We start from the raw sequence: 13,101 nt of genomic DNA, 5'->3' as shown, positions 1-13,101 counted from the left end.
GTTTGCGTCTAAGAAAACATTTTTAATATTTTTCTGAATGTCCCCCTTTTAAAAAAATTAATAATTTTATGTTTTTATAAAATGTTCATCGTTTAAACATATTTTTTCGAACTTAAATAACTATTCGCGTTTCTAAGTTTTTTTCGTTTTTTTAATTATATGGAAATAAATGTTCACATTTTTTTAACTGTCCAGGCTTTCAATTTTTTTAACATAAGTGCTAAAATAATCAAAGGGAATAAACTTCGTAATAAAGGGACATTCATGCCTGATTATACTTGTGTAAGAGGATTTATGCGCTATAATTAGTAATTCATCCAGTTACACTGTCGTAGGAGAGTGGTCGAAGCAACCGTGTCCCGATGGTCGTCACACATCCACCAAATGAGGAGGCATGCAAAAGAAAAATGGACGAGTTGGGTGATCGCCACCACGCCTACCAACCCCACCACTATTAAGATTTCACGAGCCAAACATGTCAGGAACGCACAGGTCGCCCATGTTTGATGCATTGCCTACGCGTCCTTCTTTTTGAACACCAAACTTTCAAGTTACTTGGTCGCCGACCTGTGGCATGGTGATCGCCGGACTTGTGTCATTTTTTGGTAGCGAAAAATGTCATGTTTGAATTTAAATGGCTTGGGGCCGGCCCCTGGGGTCGTGACTGGGACCTAGATCGCCCCCAGTGCCTAAAAAGTGTCGGGCGATGGCCCGAAATAGCGCCGGCCGCTGCGCTTGGGGGCCGAACGAGTGGAGTTGCTCTAATAGGTATGTAAGCTCCAATTGAATATAGGGAGGTTATTGGGAGAGGAAGAGTTGTTCTATCACATGGAAGATCATTTCACATGTGGGACCTCTCCGCCTGCTTCATGAAATAATGGAGATAAAGCTGCTATTCTGTACATGTATGCGTGTGCGTTTCATAAAAGTTGCTGATGTGGCATCGGTGCTTACATGGAATGGTTGCATGTTTAGATGGGGTGGATAGACTGCATGTTAAGAGAAATAGGATAGTGGGGATGAACTATTTAGAGATTATAGATAACCCGTCACCTACTGATATATCAAATATGATTAAAATTTTGAAGATGGATCACCGAACTTACCATGAGTTTTTTTTAAAAGTCCTACTATTATGTGGTACTAAATATTAATTCCGTTTGGGAAACAAAAAAAGGTAGGATGGAGGATTGACGAGTATCCAACCATGTGTTCATTTTATCAACGAGCTTCAGCATTTTTTTTTTGTGTGAAAGAACATCGCTATGTGTCCAAAAATATATTTTTGTGTTCCCTTAATTACTTCCAAGTTATTGTCCAAAGATTCCTTGCTTTGTTTTCTTCAAATTGCTGAAGTTTCAGTCCTATGGCATACCAATGCTTAGATGTTGTGTGATTAACTCGATTGTGCCCCATATATTAGAAATCATACATAATGTCTAAACAATATGTTTGATGGAACTTTCGTGTTGAAATACGTTTTCCATAATTTTATACACCGTGAATGTTACGACCTTTCAAATCATTGTCTTATTATTTCTTGGAAAAAGTCGTAAACCGTAAATATGTGTACTATGAATTAGTTTCTCTTGATAATGTGGTTAGAAGCATGCCTTTGAATATATGACTTTCTAATTTCTTTTGGTGACGATGGTGTGATAATATATTAAATTGAAATAGGCCCAGTGACAATCCTGTTTTTTTCTATTGCAGTTAGCCTGTAGCGTTATTTCCAGAAAACAAGTCACTAGCATTCTAAACAAAATATTGAAGGCATTATCTTTGGTGTCCAACCATCCTTCATATTTATCTTGGTTATGCTGGGTAGTACTACAGAATACCTGGGCAGGGGTACTAATATTACATTCCAAGATGTACTATAATATGGGGTTAACTGTCTCTTAGTTGGGGGATTTTTCGGTGTTAAGTTTCATATTCTGGCGTACAATTTTTGTTCCATAATTCTGCATTGCGGTAATCCTTGATATTTGCATTCATATTTGCCAAGCTATGTTGCTTTGTAGAGGATGTTAATTCTGAAATGTGCAATGCACTGGATGATTAACCTTGAAAGCCAAAGCATTGTAAATTAACATTTTGTTTGGACGATAATGTTTTACTACTTACTTTTTGTTATGTATAGGAATCAACATGGGATATTCAACTCCATTCTGTTTTTTACATGTTCATTATTGTTCTAAAATACGGTGAAGCAGTATTTTGCTTTTATGGGTCCCCGAACTTGCGGTTGCATTATTGTATTTTTTAAAGAGAAATATCAATTATTGAATTTGGTTTTAAGCTTTCCATATACACGCGTCTATTTATATGAATTGTATATTCCGATCTTAGTAGATAAAATTGCATGTTTGTTCAAAAAATTATAAGACTATGATTGCATTTTGGATTTGCAAGACTTTGAGGATTTATCATTTTGTCTAACAATTAAAACATCATCAAAAAAATATGTATCCCTATACGTAACTAATATGTGAAAAATAAATTTAGACATTATTTGGTACAAAAGTAGCAAGTACAAATATCCTTGACCAACAACACAAAATACAGTGACAACAAACGTTCTAGCCCGTGCTGGTGCACGGGTTGATGATTAGTTTTTCTAATTAAATTGTATATAACATATTAAATTTGAAATCATGGTTTAAAAGGTACGGATACTTTTAAAAAAGCATTTGATATGTACCGCATGTTGATTAACCCAACTATCATGGAATTTCCTAACAAAACGAAAATCTGACTTGAAATTGTCCTGTGGGTTGATTATCAATAATTATCTGGGGTTTTCTGCAAAAGCGAAAATCTGATATAAGAGAGTAAAGAAGACCGGCCCCGTGCGTTCAGCCCTTTCCCCTCCCCATTCTCCACACCGGCACACCCCACCTCTCCCGCCGCCGCGCGCTCAGATGCCAATCCTCCGTCAGATTTTTCGTCTCCTCCGGCGACCTGGCGTCGCCATCTCTCATGACCCACTGCGCCGCCTCTCCTCTACCTCGCGACCTCTCCTCTCTTTCATGGCCTCTGCCCCGCCTTACTGGTCGCCACCACCGCTTGCACGGCGAGGTTTCCCTCTCATGATGGTTCCAGATCTACCTGTCCGTCGTGTTTCCCGGTATGCTCTCATCATCTGATGCCAAAATTTTCGCCTTTAGTTTCTTATTATAGTTTTGGATCTGGATTCTGACCAACTGTGGTTTTTTACCCCTTTTAATTATCTGAGCGTATTCGAGAAAAATCCCTTTTAATTATCCTTATGTGTTGATTTTTGTAAATAAGGCAGGGGGTGTGGGGTCTTATAGTTAATCCGATGATTATAAAAGGGGAACCGAAAAAGAATTGAATTTTCTGTCGGGTGCTCAGATTTGCTCTTTATTCTCTTTGGTGATAGATTTCCACCTGGATCTCGGAGCATGACTAGTGGGACAACCTTGCAAGATATGAATACTATAGCCGGCAAACATGATGCATCTTCGAATATTGTGGACATCTCTGGTTGTGATGAAAACGGAAGGAGTGCAACCAATAGAAGGAGCGCATTGGTAGCAAGCGATGCCGAAGAAGATGATGATGTACTTGACCTGGGAATTCTTCCAAAAAGCACACACCGTGATGGTTCTTTATACAGGAACACTCATTTGTGGAAAAGGGATTATAATGTTGATGACCCTAGTGAGAGTAAGTAAATAATCTCTCTTTACCTATTTCAATTTGTTACAAGCACCTTTTTAAGCTATAGTGTCAACTGATGTGTTCTCAGTTGAAATCATCTGACTTTTTTTCTTTACTTTCCTTACTTTTACAAGTTAAATGTAGATGCATTGGCATTCAGGAGTTGCATTTGTTAGGTTTTGCAAAGGTAGGAGAGGAAATTCTTCAGATTCCTGCATTACCTTAGTTTGGTTATCCTGGGCCTCCACCAACCCACCCCCCAGCTCAGTTCGCCACATGACTGGTTTTTATCCTTTTTGTTGTCACCATGTACCGTACAGAAATATGTTCATAAACTTGCATTTCTAGCACATATTTTTGTACCATGAGCATTGAAGTAGGTTTAGTTGCTCCCAAGTATGCAGGATGGAAAATTATGATTTTTATTATATAGACTGTGATGTTATCTACCATCAAAATAAAAAAACTAACTTACAACAAGACTTCTAGAAAGTGAAACAATAGAATATTTTTCATCAAGGGCTGAATTGACTTGTTTTAGTAATTCTTGGGGTAGACATAACAAATAAATAAATTTAGGGGGTTATGAAATAATCTGGGAGGGCGAAATGGACCTTTACTTGCTGACATGATGAAATGTTACCCGCTTTTTCTTTGGGTTTCCTAAAACAAAAACCTTTGATGGAGTGAAATTCATAGTAAAAAGAACATCGATAATTTCCATTTGGATGAAAAGGAAACTTCCAATAGGGCCATGGAATCCTCTAGTGGCACGCTTACTTTTTGTATGACGACTATTTTTTTCCTGTATTATTTTCCATTACAATTTAACTTATTTCTTTACTTTTTTTATGAAGCTCGGCTACCAGATCCCACAGATTGCGACATCCGCAATGGAGAATGCATTCGGCATCTACCTAATCGCGTGTTACAAATTTTCTCATTAAAGTTGGCTGAACTTACTGTGGATCTTGGCCCAGTAGAGTTGTATGGATACATAGCAGTGCGAGATTATCTGGATACATTGCGCAATTATGTTGTTAATATAAGCAGGGATGATCCCATCATTGTGAAGCAGGTGCAAATCCATACTTACCTACGATTATTTCAAGCAATAAGTCTACTTAATAACCCCCTCAAGTATAAAACAATGTATTTGTCCCCTTGAAGCATTCCATATGGTATAAAGTACCCACTGGGGAAGTTCTCACATTAGGTGGATGTTGCAGTGTGGGCGAAACCATCTGAGGAAATGATTTATACAGTATGGAATGGGGGGGGGTGTCAAATACCTGCCTTATGTCAAATCTATTCATTTCACATTGTAAGGCCAAACCTAGTGTATGTATGGAACAGCAAGCACTCTCAAGTCTTGTGATTTATCAGTACAGACCTAGCAGAATGGTAGTTTGGATTGTTTAGGCCACCATTACACCAAGTTTATATTGTGGAAAGGTGATTTACTATGAGAAACTTATAAATTATGGAACTGAGTGAGTATATCATGTATTCTAAACAAAATCAAATAGAATAGTTCGGGCTCTTAGTTTCTACTTAACACACCAGCATGAATCATTGCATCACTATTAAGTCATTTTGTTTTCTCTTCTCATTTCGACATGCTTATGTAAAAATTGGGATCTGAACAATGTCAAATAAATACCGAGGGCCAATTTCCCCTCCCAAACACTGGTGTACACTATGTAACCAGTCAGTTTGATATGTGGCAAAGATGTTGGTCAGCAATTGTAAAGTATCACAAAATTAATATTGCTAGTAAAACAGCTTAGAGAAGCACACCCTCTGTTCCTAAATACTCCCTCCGTCCCGAAATACTTGTCGGAGAAATGGATAAAATTAGATGTATCTATAACTAAAATACGTCTAGATTCATCCATTTCTCCGACAAGTATTTCCGGACGGAGGGAGTATAATAAGTGTTTTGGTAGTTCAATTTGAATTGCCAAAACGTCTTACAGAGGTAGTATAAAGCTTTAGTTGTTTCTTACTTCCATATGAAGAGCTACTAAACAGTAACAAATTTGTAGGGTTCTCTCATCGACATGGCTGGCCCTAAGCGAGGGATAGATTTGATTTCCACTATTCTAGTGGAATATGACATGCGGATCAAGGTAGGTGAGGAAGAAAGGGATGATTACCAGCTGATTGATGGTGTAACAGACATAGACGACCTGGGCCCATGGAATTGTGCATTGAAAAATCGCATCCAAGGCGACTGTGGTGCGGTTGACTTAACCATAGCACGTGTCGATGACGCAGTCATGGCGAATATTGAAGTTGTTGTGTTAGAGGTGCAGAGCAGCTTTGATCTATGCTTGCGTTGTTTTATCGGTGATTATAACGAAGGAATTCGGCTGTTCAATGGTACAATTGGCGAGTCACGTCATTTAAAGAGGTCTGTGGTTGCTGTAGTGGATGGTTCCACTCTGGTTTTGAAGTTCAAGGTGGCCTCGGGGCCATCTGGTTCAGTGGAACGATGTTGTTCCTTCAAGGCAGACACGCATGGACTTGATACTCGAGAGATAAAGACTGGTTTTGGGTTGATCTCAGTGAAGGTGACTTGGTCGACTTTGCTTACCGTCTAGTAGGCTTATTGTAGGGCTTGAATAAAGTTTGTCGAAAAGTTGTGTGTGAGGAATGGGCCAAGACCCGGTCAACAGTCTAGAGTGAATCATACGTGGACACTCTTGAACTGTTTAGGGTATCTTTACATGTTTCTGGTTAACATGCTTCAGTACTATTACCTGACAATCCTAGCCATTTGGGGTACACTGGTTTTGTTCACTCAGTAACTTCTGTAAGAGCATCTCAGTCGTTTTTTGACTATTTGGAGGGCAAAAAACGGCTCCAGCAACTTCATTTTTTAAGAACCACCAAACTTTGTTATTCATAGTTCACAAAACTGGGAAAATAACTGCGATCATGAGGTTGTCCCAACCAAACATGTGTACCACAATCTAAAGAATCAGAAAGCTTGGCTAGTAAATGGGCTTCTCTATTCAAGGCCTGACCCTCAGAAACAAAAACTACAATTAAATTTGGTTGTCCTTAACTTAATCTCAGCTACAATCAGACCATGAATACCAGCGCAGCCCATGTTGATATCATTAGCCACCTGCTTAGAATCAGTAGCCACTAGAAAATTGTGAAGTAGAAGATCATCCGCCAAAGATAGAGCTTCCCTGCAATTACTAGCGTACATGATCAAGTAATTTCTAGAAGAGTCCATGCATACAGCCACCGCAGTGCCTCCTATACCAGATCTAACAAAATCTGTGTCAGTATGAATTTGATGAAGTCCCTCTTCGGCCAAAACAGTTGCCCCAAAACCAAAAGTTGCTGAATTTTATTTTGGGTTGCCCTAAAACAGGGCACAAGTGTCGTATATTTTGGGTATGACTGCGGCACATTAGAACCCAGTTCCTTCCAGCAGTTGTTGTGTTTCTACTAGCTAAACTTGGTTTGTTCTCCAGACAGTATAATAAGAAACCTATTTGCGTTGGCATCACGGTTCTAATATTCCGAAACTGTTTGATCAGTGGTGCAGTGACACTAGTCTGTAATGTGTTCGGCAATGGACACTACTTCAATGTTGCCACCTGCATTTCTCTTAATCTTAGATGAAGCATCTGGTGTTGGCACAGATGTGGTGTCTTAGATGAAACTCTGTTGAAAGTTTGAGTCCATCAGCAGAAAATAAATTTGTGTTTTCACAAAGGTTGAATTCTGAACATGGTGATGCTGATGCGCCCGGACACTCGGCCTATAAGTTTCCGTCATTTTCATTAGCACCTATCATTCTGAATATGGCGATGCTAATGCACCCATGTTTACTCAGAAAATGAAAATGCAGGCAACTTGCTGCATTTTGCTGCGCACCCGGAGTATATTTGGTTTAGCACATGTAAATCTTCCGAATAACATGTGAACAAAATTCAGGTTTGATCCCATATAACACTACAAGAATACTAGTTTCTGCAGATTACATTGTTCGCATGCTTTGTACATTAGCTGACTTTTGTTTAATAAAATTAAGAGATTTTTTATCTGTTGCAATAGTTGTATAACAACTTTCGGTAAGCAATTGCGGAGCATCTTTTGCTTGCTTCTTGTTTTTTCTCTCACGTGTTTGAGTTTAGATGGACCACAGAAAGGTCGCAGGGGTTGTAAAAGTCACGTGGATTTCATCGTTAAATTTTGTGTTCCATTTTCAATAGATTGGCTACAGTCTGGTTGAAATTTCGGACAGTTGAAGAATAGTGTACTTACTAGAAGCGGTTGTGCGACTTGCCGCGCTGTGTTTGGAACAAGTGTTTGTTCAGTGTTGGACTGCTTACATTTGAGACCGTAACTTTTATGGACCGACTTCTTGTGTAGAGGTTAGCTCCCTTTTTGATGAAATTTTAACCAATGAAAAGAATATTCGCCTCGTAAACTTATCTGTAATCACTTGACAAAGAACTTACCAACTGTAGCTAGTTTATACTCCCTTGGTCCCAAAATAAGTGTCTAAACTTTGTACTAACTTTAGTACAAAGTTATATAAAGTTGAGACACTTATTTTGATACAGAGGGAGTATTCAGTAGTACAGCGAGTCACCCTCTATTATACTTATTCTGGAGCGAGCTAGTTTAGAGAATCGACCATAATTTTGTCAACGCCATTCTAGTTCTACAGTGCATTCAATAAGATAAAGTGCAACATCAGAAAACATTAATTTTGCCCATTAGGCATGTCGGCCAAACATATTGTGCCGCATGGTGCGGTGTGGAAAACCAAACCACACGAAAATTAACATTTCCTTAAGGTGGCATGTGCTTGTTGATAATGATCGTATCATTAAAAAAATACCACAAGGATGCCATCAACATAAACACCACACTAAACTAAAATTTCCAAATAATGTTTTTTGGAAAATTTAGTGAGTGAGTAATAATGGTGAATATATCATGTTACAAGATGAATTTTCACATTAAAATGATGCTAAAAGGTGATCATCATTAAAAAATTGCCATGAAATGACATTTTTAACATTAATGCCACATGAATTTTTAATATAATTTCCAATTGGTTCAACCGTATTCAAAAAATGAAAACATGATTTTAGCATAATACTAGATTTATTTTCAATGCATAAACATAAAAGGAACTGAAACAACTTAGAAAGCACTAAAGATAAATAAAATGATTGATACCATAATTAGGTCCATTATAACCCACGGAAAAACGTTATAAAATTCTCTCATCATTAAAGTAACTTTCAACATAAATTTGGGCTCATATTTCTCATTTGAATAGTGCATAAATAATTTACATTGTCATAATATAGCAGAAAATACACTGAAAACATTTTCATAACTCGGCCCAAAACCTATTGGCATTATATATTAACTTAACTGGCCTAACAAATAAATTCACCCAAAAGAAAAACCATTTTCTACGACGATAGATATAGAGTCAACCAGGGCGTAGCCTGGAGGCGAAATTGGTCCATTACATTTTCTGGGGATCAAAATTGGTCCATTCTACGACTGAATGCCGGACAACATTCCCGCCTGGGTCTCGTCTGATCCAGTCGGACGGTCAGCGCCGTGCCTTATAGCGGTAAAAATTGCATATCTTTGATTGGTTAGTGCAAGTATCTTTATGCAAACGGCGAGGCAACGTTTTGCTCAAAACAATTTTTCATATCTTTGGTTTAGTGGATTGGTGGTAAAAATATATGAACGGATGGGAATCATATGCAAGAAATCAAACCAAAGCTACACCCTCATGAAAAAGCGAGCGACTGTAAGACCCAAATTCTAGCAGGCACCGCCCCCTGAGGGAGAGCATGAGGTGGAGCACGTAGCCGCCCTTGCCCTTGTACTCTTGCGCCGTCTTGTCGCCGGCCATCTGCTTGCCATCAAAGGTGAGCCTCTGCTGGACGGGCGGGATGCCCTCCTTCTCCTCAACACGCTCCTTGATCCTGTCGGTCGTGTCGGTGGGCTCGATGTCGATGTCGATCTCCTTGGCGGTGGGCATCTTGACCTTGATGGTGGTGCCGTTGCGGAGGCGGAGCACCAGGTGCTGCGTCGACTCCTTGTGCACGTTGTAGTCGCTAGCAAGCAACCGCCCTCCAGCTGCTTCTCGGCGAAGATGAGCCGCTGCTGGTCTGGCCGGATCCCTTCCTTATCCTAGACCTTGCCCTTGACGCTGTCCATGATGTCACTGCCCTCCACCTCCAGCGTGATGGTTTTACCCGTTAGGGTCTTCACGAAGATCTGCATCGTCTTAGGTGAGTCGCGACTTGAGTCGTCGAGGTTTCACCGGTGGCGAAAAGAATTGTGTTATGATCTCTTCTAGGTTTCTTCCAGGGACAGGGACCTCGGACTACGCGGATACACAACAAGGGCGAAGGGACAGAGTGAGAAAAACTAGGATTCATGTGGGAGGGGGGGTCTATGGGCCTGGGGTATCAGAATCCGACATGGCTGCTGTCCGGACGTCCGCAAACCTCCGCCAGGTTTGCTTTTGGTTTTCATGAATTCGGATGCGTGGACAAGTCCACGGACGTTCGATGGAAGGCGCCGGAGGGCACAAAGTATTCGAACGGTGCAATCCGGACGGTTATAGACGTTTACAGGTTGTTTGATGCATGACATTAGAGATACCGTGACAATGCAAGAACACTGCAAAAAAATAGTTTCACCATTCAACCTGAAATATTTTTATTTATGCAGAGTACATCCTAGTAAGGGCATCTCCCGCAAACCAGACACCGCATATGTCCGCGGATAGGGGGGCCAGTTCACGGACATGGATGTGGGAGCCGGCCATCCAATGCTATTTGCATACTTTTCAAATTGGTGTTAAACAAATCAGACAAATTACATGCAAACCAGATGATTTTTATTCAAATAGGACAAAAACATTTACATTTCGAGCATATTTTAACAAAACTATACCGCGTTGCGGTAGAACTAGTCTACGCGGCGGATCGCCGCTCTCACGACATGTCTTCCCTATATTCGGCAGCCCGCTCATTGGACTATCGGATGCCCTGGAGGGATATGCTTCAGCAAGAGGGGAAGAATAGCCTCCCTTCTTTTTATGTGAAGCACGAATCGAGGTGTTTTTGGGCAGGGGAATTGATGGACGCCGTGGTCTATGGCCCCGCTCACCGCAAGACACCAGTTGTGTAACCAGGCGCCGCGGTGGTGATGGCTTTCGTGGGACCCAACCGATGGACGTCTCCCATCATCTACTTTTCCTCGCCGTCTGCGGTGGTCGTGCGCGTGCCGGCCTGCATCGACATGGCTTCTTTCCCCACCTGCCTGACGCGTTGCCGCCATTGCACGCGGCGGATTTGCCGAGAGACGGAGTTGTCCAACCTGAATGGGCAAGGAGGGAGTGGCGATGGCAGTGGTGGTGACGCCAGATCTGGAGGTTTTGCATGCAAGCCAACCTGTACCGAGCTGGCTCGCCGAGCAACCCAGGCGGCTGCAACGATAGAGAACTTCTTATGTTCGCCGGAGGCCATGGCGGGTGTTGTAGAAGGAGGATGTGGAGAGAGTGGAGGCGAGGTGTGGTTTTTGCCTGGCACATGGACACATTTACATAGCAGGCAGATGCGAGGAGCCAGTCGGAAAAGGCATTTAATGCTCGTCGGCACAGGAACAGATGTGTGGCGCTCTGGGCGTCATAGTAGTTCCTCAACACACACGGCTGTTTAAGGGAGGTAGGCAGGCGGACAAATGTTGTTTCAATGCGGAGAGAAGGCGTGTGGCCAGCAAGCCGCTTCAATGCCCGCTCCAGTGAGGGATCGCGTTTGCTCTGGGTCAACATGAATGCGGACATCTGGCTTCAGAGGGAACACGTGCGGGCGCGAGAAAGGGGTTTTTGATGGGCCTGGGCAGTTAGAAGCGGGCATGACAACGGCCAGACGCCCACAAAAACCCCAGTGTGTCTTTGGTTCATGAGAAAAAACACATCTGAACCAGATTGTAAACTGATAAAGGGTGCGCCGGATGACAAAAATAGGTCCAAACTGTCTAAATGATTGAGGGTGGTTTGTGTATTGCTTTGGAGATGCCCGTAGAAAAACAAGCACGTTATGATTAAACCATCAACAAACACATACTACTACAACAAATCCATATCTTGACCCAGAGGACATCGCAGCCGTTCGCTTCCCTCGCGATCCAACCGTCGAATGCCCGTGCACGCGGATCGACGGGCCCACCACCGTTCCTTTAAATACCCAGCCATCCTCATCTCTTCCCGTCAGAACACAAATCCCAAATCACCAACCAATTCCCCTTCCCTCCTCTCCCGCGTCCCGACGAGCACCGGCCGCCAGACATGGACGCCTCAGCCACCGGAGCCGGAGCGAAGGCGAAGAAGGGCGCGGCCGGGCGCAAGGCCGGCGGGCCCAGGAAGAAGTCGGTGACGCGGTCGGTCAAGGCCGGGCTCCAGTTCCCCGTCGGCCGCATCGGCCGCTACCTCAAGAACGGCCGGTACGCGAAGCGCGTCGGCACGGGCGCCCCCGTCTACCTCGCCGCCGTCCTCGAGTACCTCGCCGCGGAGCTGCTGGAGCTCGCCGGGAACGCCGCCAAGGACAACAAGAAGTCTCGCATCGTGCCCAGGCACCTGCTGCTGGCCGTCCGGAACGACCAGGAGCTCGGGAGGCTGCTGGCCGGCGTGACCATCGCGCACGGCGGCGTGCTGCCCAACATCAACCCGGTGCTGCTGCCCAAGAAGACCGCGGAGAAGGAGCCCAAGTCGCCCAAGAAGGCCGCCAAATCCCCCAAGAAGGCCGACAAGAAGGCCTAGAGAGAGACGCGCACCCATTAGCCTAGGCGTTGTAGTGCTCTGTAGTGACAGTGATCGCTGTTTCGATGTAGATCTGTGTTGAAAATGTCAGAAATCTCTCTGATTTGAGGAAATTGTTTGTTCTTCTTCATTTTTGGCGTTGCAATGTTAACATAGGTGCGGTGGAAAAACCCAGATCTGTTCGAATTTGTCAACGTTTATTCGCTTGTGGTACTGAATTCGCGTGTGGGGTGTTTTCCTTGGAAGTTTCACTGATGCTCTGATGCCCACCATGTGTTCGGCCCCCCTGAAGCTGTACCTTGACAGCGGCGGAGGCGGGACAGAAGGCGAGTCCGCCGTAGCAGCACCACGTCCTCGTTGCTGGGTGCTGGCTACGGCGGTCATGCCGGCGACCCCTTCCGCGCCTACAGCTTTCCCACGCGTTTATCTCCGCGAACCCCATCCATCAGCATGCCGTACTGTATGTCGCACTCGTCTCTCAGTTGGGCCTTTGGCTTGTCTCAAAAAAAGAAGTTGGGCCTTTGGCCACTGTGACCGTCGCCGACGCAGAGCATGACCGGCAACATTGCAGCATTTCT

The 13,101-nt window shown here is 43.0% G+C and overlaps 3 protein-coding genes across 3 annotated transcripts; 2 read left to right on the top strand and 1 right to left on the bottom strand.

Moving 5' to 3' along the window:
• The first annotated feature begins 2,852 nt into the window (after nt 1–2,852).
• Nucleotides 2,853–6,496, top strand: LOC123148843 (uncharacterized). Its single transcript, XM_044568358.1, has 4 exons — nt 2,853–3,130; nt 3,407–3,693; nt 4,545–4,765; nt 5,736–6,496. The coding sequence occupies exons 1-4, from the start codon at nt 2,925–2,927 to the stop codon at nt 6,291–6,293; spliced, it is 1,272 nt and encodes a 423-aa protein (XP_044424293.1). The 5' UTR covers nt 2,853–2,924; the 3' UTR covers nt 6,294–6,496.
• Nucleotides 6,497–9,460: 2,964 nt separating this feature from the next.
• On the bottom strand, nt 9,461–9,978 carry LOC123153616 (NEDD8-like). Its single transcript, XM_044572651.1, has 2 exons — nt 9,892–9,978; nt 9,461–9,790 (listed from the first exon to the last, which is right to left on the bottom strand). The coding sequence occupies exons 1-2, from the start codon at nt 9,976–9,978 to the stop codon at nt 9,461–9,463; spliced, it is 417 nt and encodes a 138-aa protein (XP_044428586.1).
• A 1,991-nt stretch (nt 9,979–11,969) lies between these two features.
• LOC123148842 (histone H2A) lies at nt 11,970–12,653 on the top strand. The gene has a single exon (XM_044568357.1). The coding sequence runs from the start codon at nt 12,053–12,055 to the stop codon at nt 12,521–12,523; it is 471 nt and encodes a 156-aa protein (XP_044424292.1). The 5' UTR covers nt 11,970–12,052; the 3' UTR covers nt 12,524–12,653.
• The last annotated feature ends 448 nt before the right edge of the window (nt 12,654–13,101 follow it).

Source organism: Triticum aestivum, chromosome 7A (assembly GCF_018294505.1).
Source record: "Triticum aestivum cultivar Chinese Spring chromosome 7A, IWGSC CS RefSeq v2.1, whole genome shotgun sequence".
Lineage (NCBI taxonomy): Eukaryota > Viridiplantae > Streptophyta > Magnoliopsida > Poales > Poaceae > Triticum > Triticum aestivum.
The sequence above is the reverse complement of the archived record's forward strand: the minus strand, read 5'-3'. Positions and strand labels throughout refer to the sequence as shown.

Excerpts from the sequence above, each read along its gene's own strand:
- LOC123148843 (XM_044568358.1), top strand. The coding sequence starts at position 2,925 with ATGCCAATCCTCCGTCAGATTTTTCGTCTCCTCCGGCGACCTGGCGTC. Across the intron at positions 3,694-4,544 it reads TGTTGATGACCCTAGTGAGA|CTCGGCTACCAGATCCCACA; the intron begins GTAAGTAAATAA and ends TTTTTTATGAAG. Across the intron at positions 4,766-5,735 it reads ATCCCATCATTGTGAAGCAG|GGTTCTCTCATCGACATGGC; the intron begins GTGCAAATCCAT and ends ACAAATTTGTAG.
- LOC123153616 (XM_044572651.1), bottom strand. The coding sequence starts at position 9,978 with ATGCAGATCTTCGTGAAGACCCTAACGGGTAAAACCATCACGCTGGAG. Across the intron at positions 9,791-9,891 it reads TGGACAGCGTCAAGGGCAAG|GAGTCGACGCAGCACCTGGT; the intron begins GTCTAGGATAAG and ends AACGTGCACAAG.
- LOC123148842 (XM_044568357.1), top strand. The coding sequence starts at position 12,053 with ATGGACGCCTCAGCCACCGGAGCCGGAGCGAAGGCGAAGAAGGGCGCG.